At 35.4% G+C, this 22,310-nt stretch overlaps 1 protein-coding gene across 7 annotated transcripts in view; it reads right to left on the reverse strand.

Moving 5' to 3' along the window:
* Positions 1-22,310, reverse strand: part of CNKSR2 (connector enhancer of kinase suppressor of Ras 2) — a 206,467-nt gene that overhangs the window by 58,553 nt on the left and 125,604 nt on the right. For all 7 annotated transcript variants that reach the window (XM_085210940.1, XM_085210931.1, XM_085210919.1 and 4 more), the window contains 3 exons: positions 20,218-20,307; positions 19,334-19,548; positions 88-136 (listed from right to left, as the gene is read on the reverse strand). In XM_085210940.1, the coding sequence (XP_085067066.1) occupies positions 88-136; positions 19,334-19,548; positions 20,218-20,307 (354 nt within the window). The remainder of the gene's footprint in view (positions 1-87; positions 137-19,333; positions 19,549-20,217; positions 20,308-22,310) is intronic.

Consider the following 22,310-nt stretch of genomic DNA (forward strand, 5'->3'; position numbering starts at 1 on the left):
CTAGTTGGTCTAAGGTATTCGCATATGTAAACGCTGATGTTTGCAATTCTCTTCCTACCAACATGCGAAAAGAAATTTATTTTTTACCTTTGTTCTTCTTTTTACTTTTCTGCTGTAGAGAAGATTGCTGAAATGTCTAGAAGAAAATCAAAACAAAAGAAGAGATAATGCAGCGCTTATATTCAACCACATGCTATCATAAAAGAAATGTAACATTGCGAAAGCTGAAGTCATCTTCAGGTAACACCTTCAGCCAATAGCCTTCTAGGCCAAAAAGATGTCAGTTTTGGTTGTAAAAAGGTCATATGTTCATAAGACTGTAAAAGAGAAGAACCTGGTTAAGAATACTAATGTAGACCATAAATTAATCTGCCATTAACAACTGAAAATTTTCTATATAATAGTCTCTTATTTCTAATTCTATTAATAAAAAAGAACATGTCTCTGTTTCCTATGATAGTAAAGCTATACAGCTCTTGCATTTATAATAAATGGTCTAATTACGATCTTCCTGACATAACTGCTTTAGTTAGTTGCTTTTAGTCTAAAGGCATTTACATGATGATCATTAGGACATCCCATATTTTGCTCAGAAGTGAATCTAATATTTAATTATGGTAAATTGCAACAGTGAAGAATTCTCGCAGATCTGTATTTTGAAATAGAAACTGTTCTTGTTTTTAAACCAGATTTTGACTGAAAGTATTTCTCTCCAGTTGATCCAATCCCACGAACAAACCTACTGCCTTGGAAATAAGACAAGTTGGAAATTGTTCCCGAAGTTTCTAGATTATTAAAAGCAGCAATGCATATTAACAGATTTTATGGTCTTTTCTGTTAAAAACTTTAAATGCAGATAACCATCACTCCACTGAATTAAAGAATTCTGTAATTAATTATTCTGAACATTTAATTTAACACAATTTTAATTGTTTTGAATTTTAATTGTACATAAAGATAGACAAATTATGTTTGTGCTGAAACCAAGAAATGGCCACACTATAGCGTTTGAATATTAAAAATTCTTACTGCAACGTACAATGAATCAATACAAAAAAAATTTCTCAATACAAAAAAATTATTTTTCTCTTATTGCTGCTCATGAGTGCACAAGGAAATCTCGAGTTGGAAGGAACCCACAAGGATCATCGAGTCCAACTCCTGGATCCACACAGCACCACCCCAAAATCCAAACCCTGTGTCTGAGAGTGTTGTACAAGGGCTGCTTGCATTCTGGCAGCTTGGGGCTGTGACCACTGTCCTGGGAAATGTTTTTTTTTTTTTTTTTTTAAATATTTATAAGCAGTGTGTATTAGACAACACCATTGATGATATGGTACGGTACGTACCTCCAAACTATGGCATGTGAGGATGAAATCTAAAAATGTTTACTATGGAAATCACCAAATGTTATCTGCAGCTTCTCTACAGTTACTAGATAATGAATAAAGCTATTTTCTCGATGTCATTTGGAATCTCAAAACAGTGGAGGATGTATAGGACTTCTGGAGCTCCTGTCCTATATCCTATTCAGAGTAAGGCTTGTTTTAAATTGGTGCCAATGGCAGATCATGTTCTTCAGGGTCATCTCCAGCCTAGGTCCAACTGTCTCCACGTAGGGAGACTTCACATTCAAGTGACCTGTCCCAGTATTGACAGTATTGACATTACTGATATAATGTTTCCCTCTCTACAGCTTAGTTCTGTGATGTGACAAGTATAACATTAACACAAATAACACTTTTTAATACCACAAATCCTAGAAATATGGATTCACACCAAAACCAGAAATCCAACTGTACTAAAGCAATTTTACTGCATGATAATATTCAATCATCTACCCACAAGGCTGGATTTCAACATATGTATACTACATTTTGGTTCAGCTACAATCTGAGCTTTGAGCAACTACTTTCTCATACATCTTGTCCTTCTTTCCAAGAACTCGTATCTCCTACTAATTCTGAAACCAAACATAAAATTAAATGAAAAATAACATTCTACATTAAAGAAAATTGTTACTAACTCAAAAAATAGATGAAATGAAAACAAAACTGCCACTAAGATGAAATAGATTAACATCTTAACCCAAATGGAAATTTTCACTCCTGAAGAAAATTTGCAACTGTTTATTCAAATTCTGAACGACATGTTTTTCGATTACCCAAAATACAATTAGCAAAACTTTGCATTACCCAAAGAAAGATGACACTTGATATAAAGCTCTCTTGAGTATCAGAGCCTCAGTTATTTGAATTCAATAATTTCCTGCTATAATACATAATTGCTTGAACTTGTATTTAATAATATACCTAAAATAAACCCTCTGACAAAAGCACATGTATACAGAACATCAGAGAAACATTTTATTTACATATCTATATATCTGTTTTTGCTATTAGCAGCTGCCAAAGTGCATGTTATTTCAAGAGAAAGAAAATAATAGAGATTACTGCTACGTTTCTGTCTTCGTTTTTTTTTGTTTTTTTGGTTTTTTTTTTGACAAAGGTGGTAGCCTTCCTCTAGACAATTCTTCAGTCTGCCTGTTCTGAAGGCTTGGCTGCATATCCCACCAGTCATTTGAGATTTCTTTGTGCATGCATGAGCCATAACAGCTGCAAATGATCATTACTGAACTTGCTACATGGATTCTATTTACTTTCACACACTTCAAAATGGTTGACAGAGTTCTGAAAGCCCATCAAAAAACTGCATAATAGTAAATAGCATTATGCCCTGGGGTATGTACATTTCACCGTACTTTTATGATTATAGCATGGTTGCAGCTTCAGAGTAAAAAAAAATTCTAATGGAAGTTCACACTAAGAAAAGAGGTCACCAACAGTTGTAATTTTCCTGGTTGCTTTAGCAAGAAAGTAATCACATATAGAAGCATAGTTCAGAAAAACAGCAGGCGTGCAACAACACACCAGCATTATAGTACGTACAACATAAAGCTTTCAAGAAATCAAGAAATGAGACTTTCAGGTTTTTCTCTCATCCTCAAAAGCTACTTTCAGCTTCTTGAATAGTACCAAAACTCCAGTATATTTGATCAAAAGGGATGCAAAACTGAAAGCAAATAGTAAATATTCAGAAGCCTGAAAATGTGAGTAACTATTACGAACTACTTAGCAGTAATTTGATAGCACTCTGTATCAAAAACATATTTAAATAATAAAAACATTAAATAATTTAAGTTTCAATTAATGTATTTATTTCATGACAAACAGGAAAGTTAACAAAGTAATCAGTATTAATTTGGAGTGAAACTGCTATCAAAAGAGATGGATATTTGATAAAATTCTGTCAGATATCAAATATCTGATATTTGATAAAACTGCAGTAACAGTTAGGAAATTCTAGTTGATACCTAAAATAAAAGTAGAAGACAAATGCATAACAAAGGGTTATCAAAACTACTGACTTGGGGCTACTATTTTTTCAGAAATTTGAGGAAGAAGCCCAAAGAATTGGGGTCGAACTATTCCTCTAATACCTATGCAAGAGCTTCTCTAATAGCTAACATATATATGCATGAGACCAAAACAATGTGTCACCCATGTCCAAAACTTAGACAAGTTCAAAAAATCATGTGTAGTCCTTCATTGTAACGGAATATATATTCTCCTACAAAAGATCCTAACTGAAGCTTTTCTGAAGATCTGGATTAGACATAGAAATTAGCGTTAAATGTGATGGCTCCTAAAGTCTTCATTCAGATGTTTGTTTCTTCATTTTTCTTTAGGGATTCTCTGCTTAACCATTTTGTAAAGCAGGAAGTGAGAAACAACAGATTATGAGAATAATAAACTCCTACTCTTTTACTTGGGCTCATTTTGATTTGGAAGGAAAATGGTAGATATCCTTATTGTTTGTTTTTCCTTTTGAAAGCTCAAGTCAAACCCAATTTTTCTGAAGCTGCAAGTTTAGACATTAAGGAGCTATTTACAGTCATACACTTCACTCTCTGTCAGTGTAAAATAACTTTCAGCACAGTAGCTTGCAACATTTCTACTTATTGTAACTTTTGTCTGCAGAGGGAGAAGCTGATATCTGGAAAAAAAATAGTAAACTGGTGCTGCCTATTTTTGGACTTCTCACACTCAATAACTTGACCTCATCGACTATGCTCTGTTTCCTCAGTGCTGATGAACTATGGAATATGTTTCTCTTAGTGAGACATGTACGGAGATCCAAAATTTTTGGAAAAAAAAAAAGAAAAAGTAATAAAATTCAAGCCTATTTATATTATATTGTCACACTACCCATCACTATTAACTAACTCACACTTAATAACCATGTATTCCCAATTGTATTGTGCTTTTTGGTTTGCTGTATTATTTAGCCTCCATTAAGAGCTAATGACAAGTAGCATTATTTTCATACATGCTTAAGCAAAACATAGTTTTAAAGAACTTTCCTACAAAGGCGTGATGAGAGAAGACCTCTTGAGAACTCAGAATGTTTGAAACCTGCTGTAAATCAGCAGCAGAATTGCATTCACAACAGATAACTACTTTGTTTAGAGCAAGGCCAAGTATCGACCTGTTGTTACATTTAGGTCTCGAAACAAGAAGAGATTACTGTCAGCAATGAAGCCAGCTGAGTCCACACAGGGCATCTGTAAGACATTTTTGGAGAAAGAGATGAAGCTGAGCCAGACAGGACTTTATCGGCATAGAAGTGAAGAGATGAGGCATGAATTAATACTTTGAAGGAGCCAGTTATCATGGCTGAGAATCAGATAAACTATCTAAGGGTGAAACAACAGGAATCTACTAAAAAGTGGGATAAGGAAGGACTGCACTCCAAGTCATGATCCTATTCAGGAAGGCAAAAACAAATAAAGATATGTCACAGGCTTGTTTGAATTGCCTTGTGTGTTGACTGGACTTCAGGGACTGCTAACAAAGAATAACTGCAAAAAAATTTTATGCTTGGGAAATCTGATTTTTAAGGTCGTGTGGGATGTTTTTGCTACTATATCTGTATACCACTAACTCTCCGATTATTCCAAAATCATTGTTTTTTTTTTTTGTCCTATTTTGCCAATTGTCTATTATTTTAACTTGACTTCTGGACTTTGAACCTCTCATATATTCAATATCCTCTAATTTATCTGTGGCTACAAGATTTTAGCATCTATTTAATTGCTAGAAATAGTATCAAGTAGCACCAAATTGCAAATAAACTATTTTTAACATGCTGCAAGAACTCGAGTTTACAAAACTTCAAAAAGCAGTGCTTCATTCTGGATAGGTAAAATGCAAATGCAATACATAGGATGATCCATTTGTGAGAAAATCTAATACAAAAGCATAGCAGTGAATTTATGAAAGCAGAGACAGAAATGTTCCTAAACTCAAGTCACAGGCTGATGTCAAGGCTGATGACAAAACAGTTATTGTATGTAAATCATAAATCCATAGTGAGTTCGAATCAAAAGTGATTTATAGTCAAAGAACATCAGAGCTGATTAACAGTGTCCTGAGACCTGCAGTCTCACCTCCCAATAGCAAAATTTATGAATCAAATCGATCTTTCGATGCTTAGGTAATGCAGACTTCTGCCTTCCCTTCACAGCTCTCTTTGATCTTGAGAATGCTCTATAATAATATACCATATCTGGATTTAAAAGGACAGCAATAAGTTTCTAGCTAAGACATTTAACACTAAAGCACAGTATGAACATTACGTATGAGTAGATCTCTAAAAGTGAGGTTCTGTAGTACAAGGAAAATAACATCAAAAAGCTAGAATTTTTATAACAAATATCCTGTGGATATTTCTCTTTTAAATTGAGGGGACTTCAGACAGAGAGATGCATGAATCACTGTTTTGTCAAATGAGTGATGAGGTACAGACACATTAGCAGTCACTGGAAGAATTGATCCCACAATTCATTACTTGGAATGTTATACCACACACTATTTTCCTGATCCCCCCTTTACATTGATTCAGAAACGCAAAAATACCAGAATTTTTTGTAAGGTCTTTTAGTGCTAGGGCTAAATGAATGCGTACTTGCAAAAGTCAAAGCTTTTTCGGCAGCGGCCAAAAAAGCCCATTGCTAATGAGATAACCAATGATCCTAACTCCTGCACCTTTTCCTTTCCCACAGGAGCTTTCAAAAGACACCTAGGAAGTACTAGATGTACAGTGTGTCACTCATCATATATATAGCTATGGCTCTGACTGGGTCCCTATGTTTTTGGAGCTACAACCGCGACCCCACAACACACACAATTTGTGTATTGACAAGAACATGCTAAGAACTTTTTACTGTAAAATATGTAGCCATCAACAATGAAGTTGTCAAATTTCTAGCTGCCACTCTTGATATGGTTACATTGTGCAGGATCTTCTCCTTATTACGTAGTATACAAAGTCTGATAATATCAAAGATGCTTCATCCAAGAAGAATATGCTAGACGAGACTGTGGTTGTTTGAAATGTGATAGCAAGCACAGATTTTCTCTTCAGGAATTCTTATTCTTTCTCTCATATTCCCCCACTGTCTTTACTACTGATAGAACAAGGAATGTGTCATTGCTGCCTGAAGCAAATAAGGATAAAAAGTTCAACTAGACAAGTGCTGTTTATTAGAATAATTTATTCTGAAATCATTCTCTGCATCTACTCTGAAACATGTAATTTTAGTACCTGCTTTACTGGCGGTAAGTCTAAAGAGAGAAAGGAAAGGTTCAAAAACTGCATTTAATCTTCAATGGCAAAAGACTGTGATGCATCAGTTGTTCCATCACAGCGTAGATTTCAACTGCATTCACTTAAGAAGGAGAAATAAACTTAATTATCACCCATTAAAGAATAGTATTGAATCCTTTATTTTTATTTCTACCCCACAGTGATTCCAAGATTCATCTCTTAGTGACTTGAATGGATCAGTCAGAGAATTAGTAAATGGCTGAGGCAGGAAGGTACCTACAGAGATCCCCTCCTGTTACTTAAAGCAGAGTCATCTAGAGCAGGTTGCTGAGGGCCATCTCCAGTTGGGCTTTGATTATCTCCAAAACCAAAAACTCCACAAAGTCCCTGGGCAACATTCTCCAGTGTTCAACCATCCTCACAGTTAAAACAGTCTTTCTTATGTTCACACAGAATTCCCTTCTTTTTTCCAATGCCTTCAATTCTTTCACGAGGCATCAGTGAGAAGAGCTCACTATGCACATGTCCCAGAAACCTCGTGGATTACTTGTACTGCCCCTCCAGAAGACATCAATCAGTCAAGCAAACTTCTGTTCCTCTTACAACACCTAGATCCTTATAATGAAAAGGAGTAAATTCACAGCTCTCTCCCAATAGTGAAACTTCAGATTGATCTCTCCTTCCGACTGCTCAGCCTTGCTGTGTGACAGAGAAAGATGCGAGGTACATTAATTCTCTAACGAATGAGAAAACTGCTTCAAGGAAGACAAACTCCTGGAATTTACTCTCTGTTAGCACTTAGGCATAATATTCTTCCAGTGAGAGAAACAGAAAACTCATTTTGACTTTCAAAAATATTAACTTTTTGGTGAAAAATCGATAAAATAGAAAATTGTACTCTTCTGGGATTATGAAGTTGCAAAGATTTTGATAAAATAGGAAATGAAAGCTTTGGAGAATACTCCTTGTGGCCCTCAACAATGGAGAAGCTTATAAGCAGGAGGGAGACTGACTTTCTACATGACCTGATAGTGGTAGGACAAGGGGGAATGGCTTTAAACTAAAAGAGGGGAGATTTAGATTAGACATTAGGAGGAGAAGGTGGTGAGGCACTGTCACAGGTTGCCCAGAGAAGCTGTGGGTGCATCCCTGGAAGCACTCAAGGCCAGGTTAGATGGGGCCCTGGGCAGCTTGATCTAGTGCCTGATTTAGTGGTGAGCAATCCTGCCCATGGCAGGGGGACTGGAACTAGATTATATTTACTGTCTCTTCCAACCCAAACCATTCTGTGATCCTAGGAGCACACAGAAGAAACAGTCTTATTAGAGAAGATGAAAAAGACAGTCACCAAAATGATTTTTCTGCTCATCTTTAGAAGAGAATACACACAATGCCAAATTTGTTCTTTTTAAGTGGTGAAATATCTGTACTCGTTATCAGGAGAAAATGTTACCTACTGATTAAATCATTGTTAAGAATGCTATATCCATTTCCAAGGCTTGGATATTTCCCTGCATTTGTACGCTTCAGGACTAAAATGACATTTCCAGAAAGCAGTCCTTTGTGTCTCTCTGCACCACAATACCAGGAACAGCTTGCAGTCTTGGCTGTAGTAATAGTTACAGTTCTACAATAATAGGATCTTCAATAGAGGGCAAGTTTCCATGGGAAAATGCGAGAAAGAATATTTGTATGCTGGCCCTTACACATTCTGTTAAAATTCATGCCCAACACTTCCATTGCATCTATGAATTAAGGTAAAAAAGGAATAGTTCATTCCAGGATACATTGCTGAAATTTTGTAAAATTTCCTCTAAATATAAGATGAAAGAGTAACTCAGGAAGTGAGGAAAGAACATTAGGTCTTCTTAATTCTAAGATGGCTATGTTTTTTATACTCGTTCTAAAGTCAGCATTCACTAGTGTTAGAAATATTATGTACTGGGGTTAATCTGAAAACAAAAGGATATACTTCAGAAGTGAACAGAAAACAGTTATTACTGTACGAAGAATATGAGGGTTTTTTCCTTCCATGGTGCAGTAGCAGAGACAGATTGGCTGACTCACAGATGAGGTGCTAAGCAACAGGCAATTCTTCACAGTACAACAGAAACATCTTATAAAATAGCTTCTGTTCAGAAGCCACACTGCTGCAAAGAACCACTTTCCTTGCAAATATAACCATACAATTTCCCACTGTGTGTGTCAGCACAAGGCCCATAGGGACTGCCATCATGCAAGTGGGGCAGAGGAAGGGGGTAAAGACTCCTACTGAGTCAAATCCACCACTTTGAACAATCAGTTGTTCAGAAGCAATTGCGTTGCTTGTCAAAGCATTTTGATAAAACCGTGCTCTGAAAGGGGCATCTGCTCCCCCTTAGTTCAAGCCACATTCAGATTTTTACAATGTCAGATTTCATGACGCATGCCAGTCAATGTCCTTGATTCACTGCTTTCATAATCGTGATCCTTCCGTTGTACAAAAAGGAGCGTGGAGAGGAGCCAGTTGAGAAGTCAGGACCTAGATCTCTCTTCTCACAGATGTGACATTCCCCACAATATTGCAGTAATAACTCATGCTGGGTCCCCTCTGTGCAAAGGCTAACAAATGCTTCTCTGCTACAACATGACATGCTTAATCTCTTCTTTATCAAAGGGGAATGACTGAGGGACTAAATCACTTATTCTGCATTAGAAGAAATCTCTCAACTGTGCTATTGTGATTGTACCAACTGCAGTTAATGCAGCTTACTGGTGTACTAACGATGCTAATATCTACAAAGGCATAAGTCGTCTATCAGGAAATAAAGCCAGGATGCAACACAAAACGATTAAATGAAATAGATAACAAAACAAACAAACAAAACAAAAAACCAACGCAGAACAGGGATGTGAAAGAAAATTAGGAAATGTTCTGAGCTGGGAGATTTATTGGTCTATAGATCTACATCTCTTGACAGTGCAAAATTACACTTTCAGAGCATTATATCATATGCAGTAGGGGATAAATCTATACTGGCAAAGTTGGACTAGATGACCTTTTCAGTAACACCCTCACTTTTGAAGAATTTCCCAGCTTCATCATAGAAAGAGATTATAACAGACTATTTTCTTCCTCATGGTCAGAAGTGAGAGAAGATAATAGAGTAAATTTAAAGTAGAAAACTTTCTACAAGAGTCCATTTGTGTTTCATGATGACCCATGAACCAATCTCCATGATGCTTTGCTGCAACAGTGATTTTAGATTTCACTAAAAATTACAGGTCATATAGAAATAGATGCAAAATCTCCCATATCCAATACCTCAATTTTCATTTTAGCAACCAGTTCCCCAAGAAGAGAAAACTCATAGTTTCAACTAGTTCTTTTAAAGAGAAGCAATGCAGATATGCAAGTATTCTTTCACCAGTGACAGGAATAATATTGCTTGGGAAGAATGCAGGTAATATTCCAGATATTTAAAATAATTTAGAAATCCCTCCTGATGATATAAACTATTTCATAAACTGTATGCTTATTGAGAAGTCAAATGTAGAAGCTGCATTGTACATCTATTCTCTTAAATCTTGAGTTCAAATGAGTGAAAATCTAGAACTGTCAGAACAAACGTAAGATTACTGAGACTCTTTTACAAGATTATTTCAGTTAAACAGCAGTGTTACATCAGAAACAATGCCTTACATCTGGGCAAGTTACTATTTAATTTACTACTCAAATCTCTATTTTACCACTCACTTCCCACTTTTTTTTTTTTTTTTTTTTTTTTTTTTTTTTTTTTTTTACCATGAGCACAGCCAAGCAATGGAGCAGACTGGCCACAAGTTCATGCAATCTCTATTTTTGGAAGTTTTCGAGACCTGATTGGTCAAGGCCTTGAACAGCTTTGTTTGACATCAGAGCTGACCTGCTTTAAGCTGAAGACTGGAGCAGAGATCTTCTGAAGCCCTCCCCTATGCACTTTATACTGTTTTTTTTGTTGTTGTTTGTTTTTTGTCATACTTATTTTTATTTTGTGGCAAATTCACTAGGAATTCTACTAGGTCTCTACCAAGACATTAGGTCTTTCACTTTCTGGCAGACTAATCATAATTTTGTTCCTTTTCCTCTCCTCTGTCCAACATTTTTTCTTAGAATTAAGGCAACTGCTCAGTCACTCACTCAGTTTACCACCATCTACTGATGAGCACCAACAATTCCATATTTGATCATGGAGTTTAATATGAGAGCTGAAAGTAATGCATCCTATTTAATTATGCTGGCCCATAAGGTCAGAGGCAGATGCTGGTGATACGGCAGTAGAGGCTTCCACCAATATTCCTCTACATTCTGTAGCTATGTGACAGATGGCAGCAGAGGAGCAGTCTGACAAGATCTGACAAGTCTGACAGCTGACATGGAAGTGAAGATGAAGCAAAGGTGTGTCACTGAATTCCTTCATGCAGAAAAAATGGCACCCATTGAGGCTTGCTGAATGTTTATGGTGACCAATCAGTGGATGTGAACACAGCAAGGTAGAGGGTGGTGCATTTCAGCAACAGTGCCATCATAGCAGCTGTGAAACAGTGGGTCACCTCTACAGGTTTTTATGTGCGCAGCATGCAGGCTTATATGGGCTTCTATAATTAACAACATAATTACTATTTTTTCTTAAACATAGAATCATTTTGATTGGAAAAGATCATCAAGATTACAAAATCAACCTGACGTACTGGGTTCCAGCACTAAGACATGTTCCTTATTGCCACATCCATATGTCTCTTCCATTTCTCCAAGGATGGCAACTCCACCACTTCCTTGGGCAGCCTGTCACCTCTTGGTGAAGAAATTCTTAATATCCAATCTAAACCTTCTCTGGTTCATTTGAGACTGTTTCTTTGTGATTGATACCCTCCTAGCTACAACCTCCTTTCAGGTAGCTGTAGAGAGCCATGAGGTCTACCCTCAGCCTCCTTTTCCCCAGACTAAATGGCCCCAGATTCACGAAGGCACAAGATAAGAGTTCTCCATTCTGTTTCTTTGTCTTGTCCTTTTTCTCCTTACTGACTTTTTAATTGTAGTTCTTTCCAGTTGTCTCTTATTACAGAAGTTCTTCTATGGGCTATACTAGAGGAAGCTGACATGAGAAATGGATACGAGCTAGATGCTTATGATGCTGCAGCAAAATTGGATGTTCTACTCTGTATATGTGAATAATTTTACCAACACCTTTGCCTCTGAACTTTTAAAAATAATTTCATATTATTCTATAACATCATAAGCCCACTCAACTCTGTTTCTACTGCAGAATGTTAAGCACCTTCCACCTCCACACACATTGATCTAGATACTGGCGCAGACTTATAAGGCTACAGAAAATGAAGTAAAATAGGACCAGTATTACAGAAGAATAGAATGTCAATGTAGTATTTGCTCTGGTCACCTTCAAAGAGGGATATCCCATTGTTTGCTTTTGACCAGAGTCAAGCTGTGCTGTCCTGGATCTTTACAAACATTTGAGTACTTGAAAAGAGATCAGACATGCCAACAGTTCAGACTATTGACTTGTCCTGCTGAGCTGCCTGCCTGGGAATCTACTTGGAGCAGAAGTTCACAGAGTACTATAGAGCAGTCTAGACATAGTGACAAATATTTCAATTTTTCAACTTCGCTCATGAAATTTTAAAGTACATAGACTTTCCAGTTGAAGTTTGTGTTTTTCCACCTTTACAGTGGAAACAAGTGGATATAGAGTTGTACTTAGACCGCAAAAAGCTAATTTCTAACAAAGAAGCAAGGCTTTATAATTCTTTCTATGGTAGTAGGTAGTCTGATTTTTTTCACAATTTTGAACTATTAAAAGAACTCTTTATGAACATCATCTAATTTCTGGACAGTGGAATTTTTTAGCTGAAAATATACAACTGCCAATGCTTATGAATTTTAACTCAGCAAGCATCATTTTTTTTAATCAATTATTTCTTACGAGTTTATTTTAAAGAAGGAGTTTAAGGCTTCCTTTAATGACAGTAGATGCCTGCTCAACCATAGCCATTCTGCAAGTTTCAGTATTTCTTATTGTATTAATAAAATAGTTAAATAGAAGTGAAAAAAATCATGGAGAAGAAGCAATGTTACTTTGAATGCCAACAACAACAACAAAAAAGGATATATTTATGGAAAATATTTTTCACTATGCACTTTAGTTAAACAGGACTTTGATACTAATGGCTGGACTTCTACAGTAATCAACAGCCTGATTGTACATAATGTGAAATTAGGGAGAAAAAAAGAGAACCTTCATTCTTAAAGACTGCTGTAGTTGGACTACATACAGTTTAAAGAAGAAAGTGTACCAGCTCCATCTGTCATAATGGTGTAATGGCATTCTAGATTTCAGACACCTACTTAAAATCTGTGCAATTGAATTTTCAATTTTTTCCTCGAAGTACTTTTTTTTTTTTTCCAAGTATCTAAACCAAACATTTTTTCCAAGTATCTAAACCAAACATTTATCAATCTTTAAATGCTGCAGTGCTTAGAATTATAACAAGCTGCTAGTTTCTTTCTTTTGTGGCTTTTATTTTTCTTGTAGACTACCTTCCATTCCATAGCATTTATTAGACACCATTTCTATTCAGAAGATTTCTGCAACAAATTGATGGGTAGCTTGTGCACACATTTATTAGTGAACTCATAAGCATATGTTCTACACTCTCTATACTACAATTAAAAGGTTTCATAAATACATGCCTACTGGATTCGAGATTTTTTATAAAAGATGTATGCACTTTATGTTCAAGTTTCCTTCCTTTCAGGCTTTTTGCAGAGAAGAATAAGAGTAAGTGAAAAACAACAGCTTAGACAAAGCTTTTAAAGTTTTCAAAATGAAGAACTCTGGATAAATTGTCCTCTATACTGATAGCATTCAAATATTACATTTTGAATTGAATTTATAAAAACCATTTTCCTGTATTTTTTGCTGGATAGGTGGGTGGGAAGCATGAAATATCTGGAAATATGTATCACCGAAGTAGAAAAAAACCCTCATTTTTCTTAAAAGTTACTGCCTCATTTCCAATTTATCTCATTATCAGCTAAAAATTGATTTTTGCAACAGACTCATAAACAAATGCTCTTCATTTCTAGTAGGTTCAGTGAGATGACTGCAACCAATTGAATTCTGCTTGTTCAGGCAGATGCAGAGCCACCGGATCTGCTGAGCAAACACACTGGATTGAACTGGTACAGACACATGAGTACCTCATGAGAAATAGCAAGAAGACTGAAATTACAACCCTCACTAAATCCCTCAAACTCATCGCCTCAGTGTAATCCCACGGAAAGTAGAAGGCAGAGTACATGGCTCTCTGTAGATGCTGATCACAACAACTACTGAAATTATTTATTAGATTTAAGAGCCACTGACATGTGTGGAGTTATACATTGCTAAAGAAGAAGAAAGTAGGTTTGTTAAACGTGCACAATCTTAATTGAATTTGAAGGGGGAAAAAAGTGACTTTCATTTTATTTCTCCTTTATTTAAAGCAAAACTGAGACATTAAATGTAACGCATGTACACATGTACATGACCCTAAAAAATACCATCAGCAAAATGAAACAAATCCTTAATTTCTTTCCTGCATCTGATCCTGAACCACTTGTTACTGATGTGTGATCCTCAAAGGGTACCTCTTGCTAATAAACTAACTTTACTTTCAAATACAATTCAAGTCACCAAGAAATTAATACCTAGGTTAAACAATTTTAAATAAACTGGTTATCAGCAAAGCAAGAAGATAAAAACCTCCTTTTGGTTGTTTTTCCTGTGACCAGCAGTTCTTTAGGTATTGCTGGTACCTACGTTAATAAACGAGCATACATCAGAAAAGGTAAAGGGATAGGAGACAGGAATGGTGAGGGAAAAAGGGCAGTAATATAAGTTTGCTGGTGTACATTTGAAAACAGTTTGTAAGCAAGGCTGCTTTTTCTTGTATAATCCTTTGCTACATGCAATTTTCTCTTTCTATAGCAGCATTATTCCTAGATTAACAGGAAAGGGTATGGATCTGGATAGGGGCTTTATTATTAACTTGACGCAGAAATCCTTCTGACTCATGACATAATCTCCCTACTAAATAACCACATTATTTTCCTCTAACAAAAACAAAGCACAATGTACCAAGGAAATTCCTATACAGAATAATATAATGAACTTAAAATACTATAATCATGTGTCAGAGCTTTCATCTCTTATGCCCCAAAGGTCCAAGACAATTTTAACGGCACCATTTTGTATCTACAGTAATAGATCAGTCTGAACACCTGTTTGCACACTAGATTAGCAGCAGCTCAAACAGTTTGCCTTGGCTTAATAGAAACATTAATGCTCCATGTTAGTATTTCTTCAGTAGTACTGTAGAAGAAAAATAGAATGCAGAAACAACTTGGGTAGAAATCAGTGCATGCTAGAAGTGTTGTATTTCACAGATACAACACATGGTTGGTTTTTTTTTTTTTTTGTTTGTTTGTTTGTTTTTTTTTTTGCTTTTATACTGTTTATATCGGTTACATTCTGTGGATACAGATAGAAGCAGATCATTTTTTAAGTTACTGAAATGCTCCTTTGACTACAGACCACAGACAGCAGGTCTATTTCATAAACAGAATTCCTAAAACCAGTAATTTAATAGAAATTTAGTATACTGATGGTCAAGAAAATGTTAGACTTCTATATTGTTGTGATCACTTCAGAATACAGGAAACCCACTTCACCTGGCATTCTTTAGATGACAATTTTCAGCTAATAAACAACAACCATGCACTAAAGAATCACCATGGTAATTCTTTCCACGCCCTTCACTTTGTCGACAGGACAAAAACAATAACAATTCTGTTAAGGGGAGCTTTTTGATCATAGATTTTTCTTTTCAGAGTCACGCATAGACACAGTAGAAGCAAGGAGTTGAAGTCAGTGTAACTGTAAAACCTGATTTTCCTGTGGAAAAAAATCATAGTAAAAAAAAAAAAAAAAAAAAAGAAATATCACCCTACATACCTAAATGGCTACACAAATCAAAAGGAAGGAGACCTGGAATCCTTAGGGGAAATCGTCATTAACTGAATAATCCAAAATTATTTAACATTTGTACCAAGGGCCTCCAAAATAATGAAATTATTATTACTGAATAAAGATAACACAGAACTGAAACTCAGAGAATGACATGGATGAGACCCAAATGCTAAGTGTGCTGCATGGTTTCCATTCCAAGGAATTCAGAAAAAAAAGAGAAAAGATAGAAAGTTACTGTGTGTTTTTAACTTTACACAGAATTTGCATCATTTCAAATCAAATGTTTCTGAAGTTTCATTCCACAGCAGATCGCAGTCTTCTATTAGCTTTAGTATTCCACATTACAGACTAGGGAATCACAAGAACCTACTTGAATATCCAGAGATGTTACTCTCTGGCATTTCATATTTGGGGCTGTTTTAGAGTCACAGATTATTCAACAGGAACACCCAAGAAGTTCTGTCTCAACACAGCCAAGCATACAGAACAAGGAATACCAGATATAACTTATTGGACTGGGAATACCAATCCTGCAAATAAGTGATTTGAAAAAGTGACACAATAAAAAAAACAAAAAAACAAAACAAAACAAAACAAAAAAAAAAAAACCAGGCAGTAAAGGTTTCCATGCCAAGACTATGGCTAAAATCAGTAAAAACACCTTTTAATATTTAAACAGAGAAGTAGTGAATGGGAATAGAAAAGTCACTTTCCTTTCCTGTAGCTCAGTCCTGGATTTTTATGTCCTGTTCTAGCATACAGACTTGAGGAAGAACATTTAGTGTACTTTGAGATGAAAACTGAGGAGTTGAAAGAATCATGAGAATGACAAAAGGATGCATGAAAACACACTCTCTGACAACAAACCCTTGATGGACATTTATTCCCTTCAAGCAAAATTAGGATACAAAAGGATTTGATTATAACCTGACAGTTTCTACACTGGGAGATAAAACTTGGTAACAAAAGACCTTTAAACCTAGAGGACAAAGGTACAATGATATCTAAGGTTGGATGCAGAATGTGAACACATGAAATCTTTTAACATAAAGAACAACCAGGGATTGGTGAAATCTTTTTTAATTTTTGGATCTGAGGAGATATGTTCATCTAAAGATACCTGGAAGGAAAGACCACTGGCTTGTGGTTTGCATCCCAGGGAGTCACAGTATTCTCTCTTCACCTGAAATTCTAGTATGATGAAAGCATCTGTTTCTTAAAAACAAACAAAACAAAAAATCCAAACCAAACCAAATGAAAAAAAAACAACAGTACATTTTACTACTAGTAGTACAGTTTCTGGAGCTATCACCATTCCTCTTGCACTGAACTCATGCTCATCCAGAGACTCCCATTTCCAGATAATGCAAAATCTTTATGAAAACTAGGTAATTGATATTAGCAAATCCTTGTATGCTTACCTATTTCAGACCAGAGTGTATGTTCTTCTGCGTGGCAAAGAAAAACAGCCCCTTCTGCAAACTAGATTGGGATTTTCTAAGCCCATATGCACAGGTGGCACCACCATAAACAGGGAACTGTATTGCATTGCATGATGGCAGCCAGGATGCATCCAGTGATAGGGCACTATAAAGTTGTGAATGCTTTGTGAGGGGCTCCTTCCATTTCTCCTGTGGACAAATCAGTGTCCCAAGCTTCCTATTATGGTTCCTACTTCATACATTCCGCTCCAAAACCAGTGAGCAGATCAATGCTAATTTGCATTCTAAAGAACAAATAACCTTTATTTATGTTTATAAGTAAATGAATTCCCACTAAACTTGCAAAAAGAAGCTGAAGATTTAATAGCATTATTATGAAGATACGCATTTGTGGTAACGATCCACAAAAAAGATTATCAGATGGTGGTGGAAATTGTGGCGTTAACAGTTAAGGTGCATTTTGCAGATGAGTGTCCAACCTGCATGAAGAATGCTAGTAGTCAGTTCTGGTTGCTATTCCTCAGTAACCTTCACATAAGAATTTTGAAGAGTTTTCCAGTTTCTATGTATATTATTTATTCAAACAGATTTTGGAAACAGATAATAGAGGCAGCCAAGGAAAAATGAAGATGACATTAAAAAAGTTTCATTGTATACAAGAAATTTAATATTTACTAACAAAGAAATGCCATTGAGAGATGAATATTCTCGCAAAACATGAAGAGTATTTCTAATTTATCATACTGTTATTTTCAGAATAGAACGCCCTCTGTTACGCAAATAACTTTTCAATTTTCTTCCATAAATATTTGATTTCAAGGTCTCATGGACTGATTAGGTTTTTTATAGAAAAGACTGCATACAATGCAAAGCGGACAGAAAAACTCCTCTGCCTCATGTATTATGCACCTATATATCAGTTTGCCTTTGCAAACTGACATCTCCACACAATCAGATTTCCAACTTGCTATAAGTGTAAAATGGTTGAAAATAACGTAAGAAAAAAGTTTAACATGGTGCCTCAATTATTTTAAACAAAAAAAAAAAAAAAAGAAAGAAAGAAAGAAAAGAAAAAAGAAAGAAAAGCAACAACCTTTTCACATCTGGGGAACTGAGTCAGCTGAAGTACAGTGTAATAATTAATGACAATCTCTGAAATTTATCACTCACCTATACATATAGTGCAAAAAGCAGTTTTGGAACCCTGTGAGCCCACCATTCAAAAAGTCTAGAGGAATTTAAAAACTATTTTCAATTAATCCACACCAACTATAACACAACAATTTGTAGCAGTGCTTTATAATGCTTCTAAGACAAGAGTTACCTGGATCTTACATGTTCAATGGAAATCTAGCTGCCAGTTTTTCAAAGCAGAATTCTTGGTAAGCCCCCCACAGTGCTGCTACCCTTAAACACTGGCAACCTAAATCATATTCGCTGTGCTAGTTTATGAAGGTAACTTCAGTTATTCTATTGTTTTGCTGTATAACTGTGTGTGTATTACTCTGTGATGACAGGTCTAAAATGTAAATGCTTTTATGAGGTTAAACATCATATCTAAAATATGTTGCGACTGTCAACCTACATTTTCTAGACACATTTGAAAACTAGGAAGTTACTGGAATTCTCATTTTACATTCTCTTCAGGAGACTCTTTCCTTTCCAATTTACCTTCAAGTTACTGAAATCTATTATTCTATCTGTATTAAAAACAGCAACGCACACAACATGTAATCAGTATGCAACAGGGCCTTCCTCACCTCATAGGAAAAACAAATATCTCCACAACAAGTTTTCCTGCCATTAACAGGCCTTTCCAGTAGCTATATTAAAGGAGTTATCAAATGTGACTTGGCATATTGTGTCACAATACATTCAGTCAGACTGCTTCTTCCCTTTCCATCAGTAGCAAAATAAGTCAAGACAGAGATATCAGACTACATTTCAAACATAAGATCTTCTAGTTACAGAGTTATAGGTGTCTGTTCTGCATTTGTTACGGGAAGACTCTAAATAGCTTGCTTTAAACAAATTATTATCAAAAGGTCAGGAAACAAGGTCAGGACTGCAAGATAAGCAGTCAAAAGAAGTCTTCAACACCACTACAAAAACATGACAGTCTCTCATAGGAAGCATAGAGCAAAAGGTTCCATTAATATTATTTTTACTCACATGGTACAAAGTGGTCTCTGGTCCAGGTGTGCCAATGACATCTTGTCTCAATGAATCCATTTGTAAACTAGGCAACAACGAGTAATGACTAGGACTATTACCCTTGTCTCCTTTCTTTTTTGACTTTTTCCCAGTATCCTTTTTGCTATTCCTTTGAAACATGTAGTCTTCTTGGCCTATTTTCTCATTGCTCATATAGCGTAGCAACGAATTTTCTGTTGAAAGAGTAATGCAAAGCATAATTATGACTTTTTTACGGTATCATAATCATCCATTCAAAATATATAGTACTCGTAAGAAGATCTGCTGTCAATTTTAAGACTTCAAGACCTCTTCACTAGCAAAACTTATTTGCTTCTTTGGTGGATATAGCAAGAAGATATTGAATCTTGATCTGAAGGGGAAATTCATTATTCTTTCAGGTTTCTAGTTTTGCTGACAATGAAAATAAAACTTACATGAAGACTCACATAAACAAATGCTGATGTTATCTTGAAGCTTTTAAAAAATCAGCAGTGGCACACTTACGATCATATCTATAATCTTTTTTAAAAAAACAGATCCTAAATTAATACAATTGACTGTGGTCTCGTACATTTACAAGTAACCTGCTTTGAATGTTCAGCCCAAGCTTGTTCACTGTATCATCCACACTTTTCTTTGAATATTATCCCAGTAGCTACCAGCTTTCACTTCAGGGATCTCCCAAGGTAGAACCAATGGTTACAAATTTAGGAAAACTCAGATACGTCTTTCATGAATGTGTCTGATCTTTCCTTATATTCATGTATACATTACATTTAGTATTCGTAGCCTCCTGTGGCATTGCTTGAAGCATGATAAAACCCATAATGCCTTGTACAAGACATGAGCAGATCACTTACCTCTCCTACTATCTCGTTTGATTTTATTGGGATCTTCATAATCCCCCACCCAGTTATATTCTACTGGCATAGAAATAGGCCTTAGTTTTCCTAGAAGCAGAAGGAAAAAAATGAGATCATGCACCAAAAGGCAATATTAAGTAACATTTGTGAAAGAAAGAAGAAATTAAGCGTTAAGCCACTATTCTACAGCATTGCTTATGAAAGAGGATCCAGCATAGCCTCTAAACCAGAGATTAAGTTCTGTTTTCTTTAACAGACAAGAAGCAGTTAAAAGTATTAAAGGATTTCTTTTTTTTTTTTTTAACTTTAGAAAATAAATCCAGTGCCCTACAAAATCCTCACCAAACTGATGTGTGAGACTGAGAAACACACTGAAATTACGTAGTTTGCTTTTCATTGAACAACATCTGTTTATCATTCTGAAAGACTCTGAAACACACATATAGAAAACTGTTTTAAAGCATATACAGAATGAATTGTTGGTAAGAGAATTACATTCACATCACTAAAATACCTTTACAAACAGCATTTTTGCTGGGAGGTTTAAAAGATGTCAACTATGATTTCTGCTTAAGATTTCCACAAATACAGCTGGAAATTCAGTGAAAGTGTGCAATGCAACTTAGTGGGGTTACTTAAAGTGAGCTACAGTTTTTTAGCAAGTTAGATAGCATGCTGAAGCAAAAAAAAACAAACGTAAAGTGGTACGGCATATAGCACAACGTCCATCTCACAAAGAAAATTTTTTCAGAAACAAGATCAGCCTTTGCTCTTATCTACTGCTAACAGAAAATAAAGGGAAAATATTTTGTTTTAAAAAGTATTAGAGCTTAAAGTTAAAAAAAAAATAGAAGTTTTTTTAGTTACGTATTGGAAAATTCCTAATATAAAGGTCATCATTTTTATTCTGCTTTTTTGATGTTAAATCCATGATACAGTGAAAAAGAAGATACTTGATTATTATGAAAACAAATATTCAAATATGTCTACTTAATAAATAATGGCATCCATGGGAAGCTCACCATTACCATACACATGCAGCATAATGATAAAAGGTTGTGTTTTGTTGTTTTTATCTTTAAAATTTTTAAGGTATTGTAATGAACATGGCAAAAAAATGCATATGTTCTGTATAGACAAGATCAATTCACAAATACATAAATACTCAGAATGTAAAATGCTTATGCTTAATTTCCTATTTATCAATTAGTTTATTAGTTATGGGCACATCATTAAGTGTGTTTGAAGTCAGTGAGATTTAAAGTACACCATTCAGAAGTCGTTTCCTGAGTGCACATGCATTATCCTTGATAAGAAATAAGATGTTGGTCACTTTTTCTAGAAATACGACCTTATCTTCTATGTTAGAATAAATTCACAGGACTGAAAAGTATTAAAGAAAATTAACGCCACCATATAATTAATGATGAGTATACGCTGAAAACAACTATTTCTCTATTTCTCAGAACTCTGTTTGACCTTCTTTAATAGGCCACTGTAAACCAGAAGGATGTTATTTACCAGATCTTTGTGAAATCCTTAGGTCATGCCTAGCTGCCAATCTGATGTTAACAAATGGCACGTGTGAAATTTCTGAATTTAATGCCGGAATGGTAATAATTTTAGAAAATATACTTAAGTGAGAACAGATTCTGTGATGTGAATTCGTTAAAAAAGAAGTGAGATTAAAAGTGAAATGCTGTATAAGAAGTGTGTTAAAAACGTGACTGATTTTCAGCGGTCTTAGATCCATGTATTTATAACCCTTTCAGCTAATAGGAAAATATGCTACAAAAGCTATCCTGCAATACAATAATGGATTCAGCAGTCCTTGAACAAAGTGTCGTCCTCCCTCTAGAATACTAGTATTAAAATTTAACATCTGGAACAGAGAGTACATCTCCGTTAATGGAACTGACTACATCTACCAACTGAAATACAGGAGCAATAAAATTAATATATCAACTTTGAACACTTAACATTTATTTCATACAATATAGGCATGGTTAAAAAACATCTGAAAGCACTTCAAAATCAAAAGGATACTGAGGATTTTGCAGGAGGATTGTGTGGCTGTGTGGAACAAGTGC

Source organism: Meleagris gallopavo, chromosome 1 (assembly GCF_905368555.1).
Source record: "Meleagris gallopavo chromosome 1, MGAL_WU_HG_1.1, whole genome shotgun sequence".
NCBI lineage: Eukaryota > Metazoa > Chordata > Aves > Galliformes > Phasianidae > Meleagris > Meleagris gallopavo.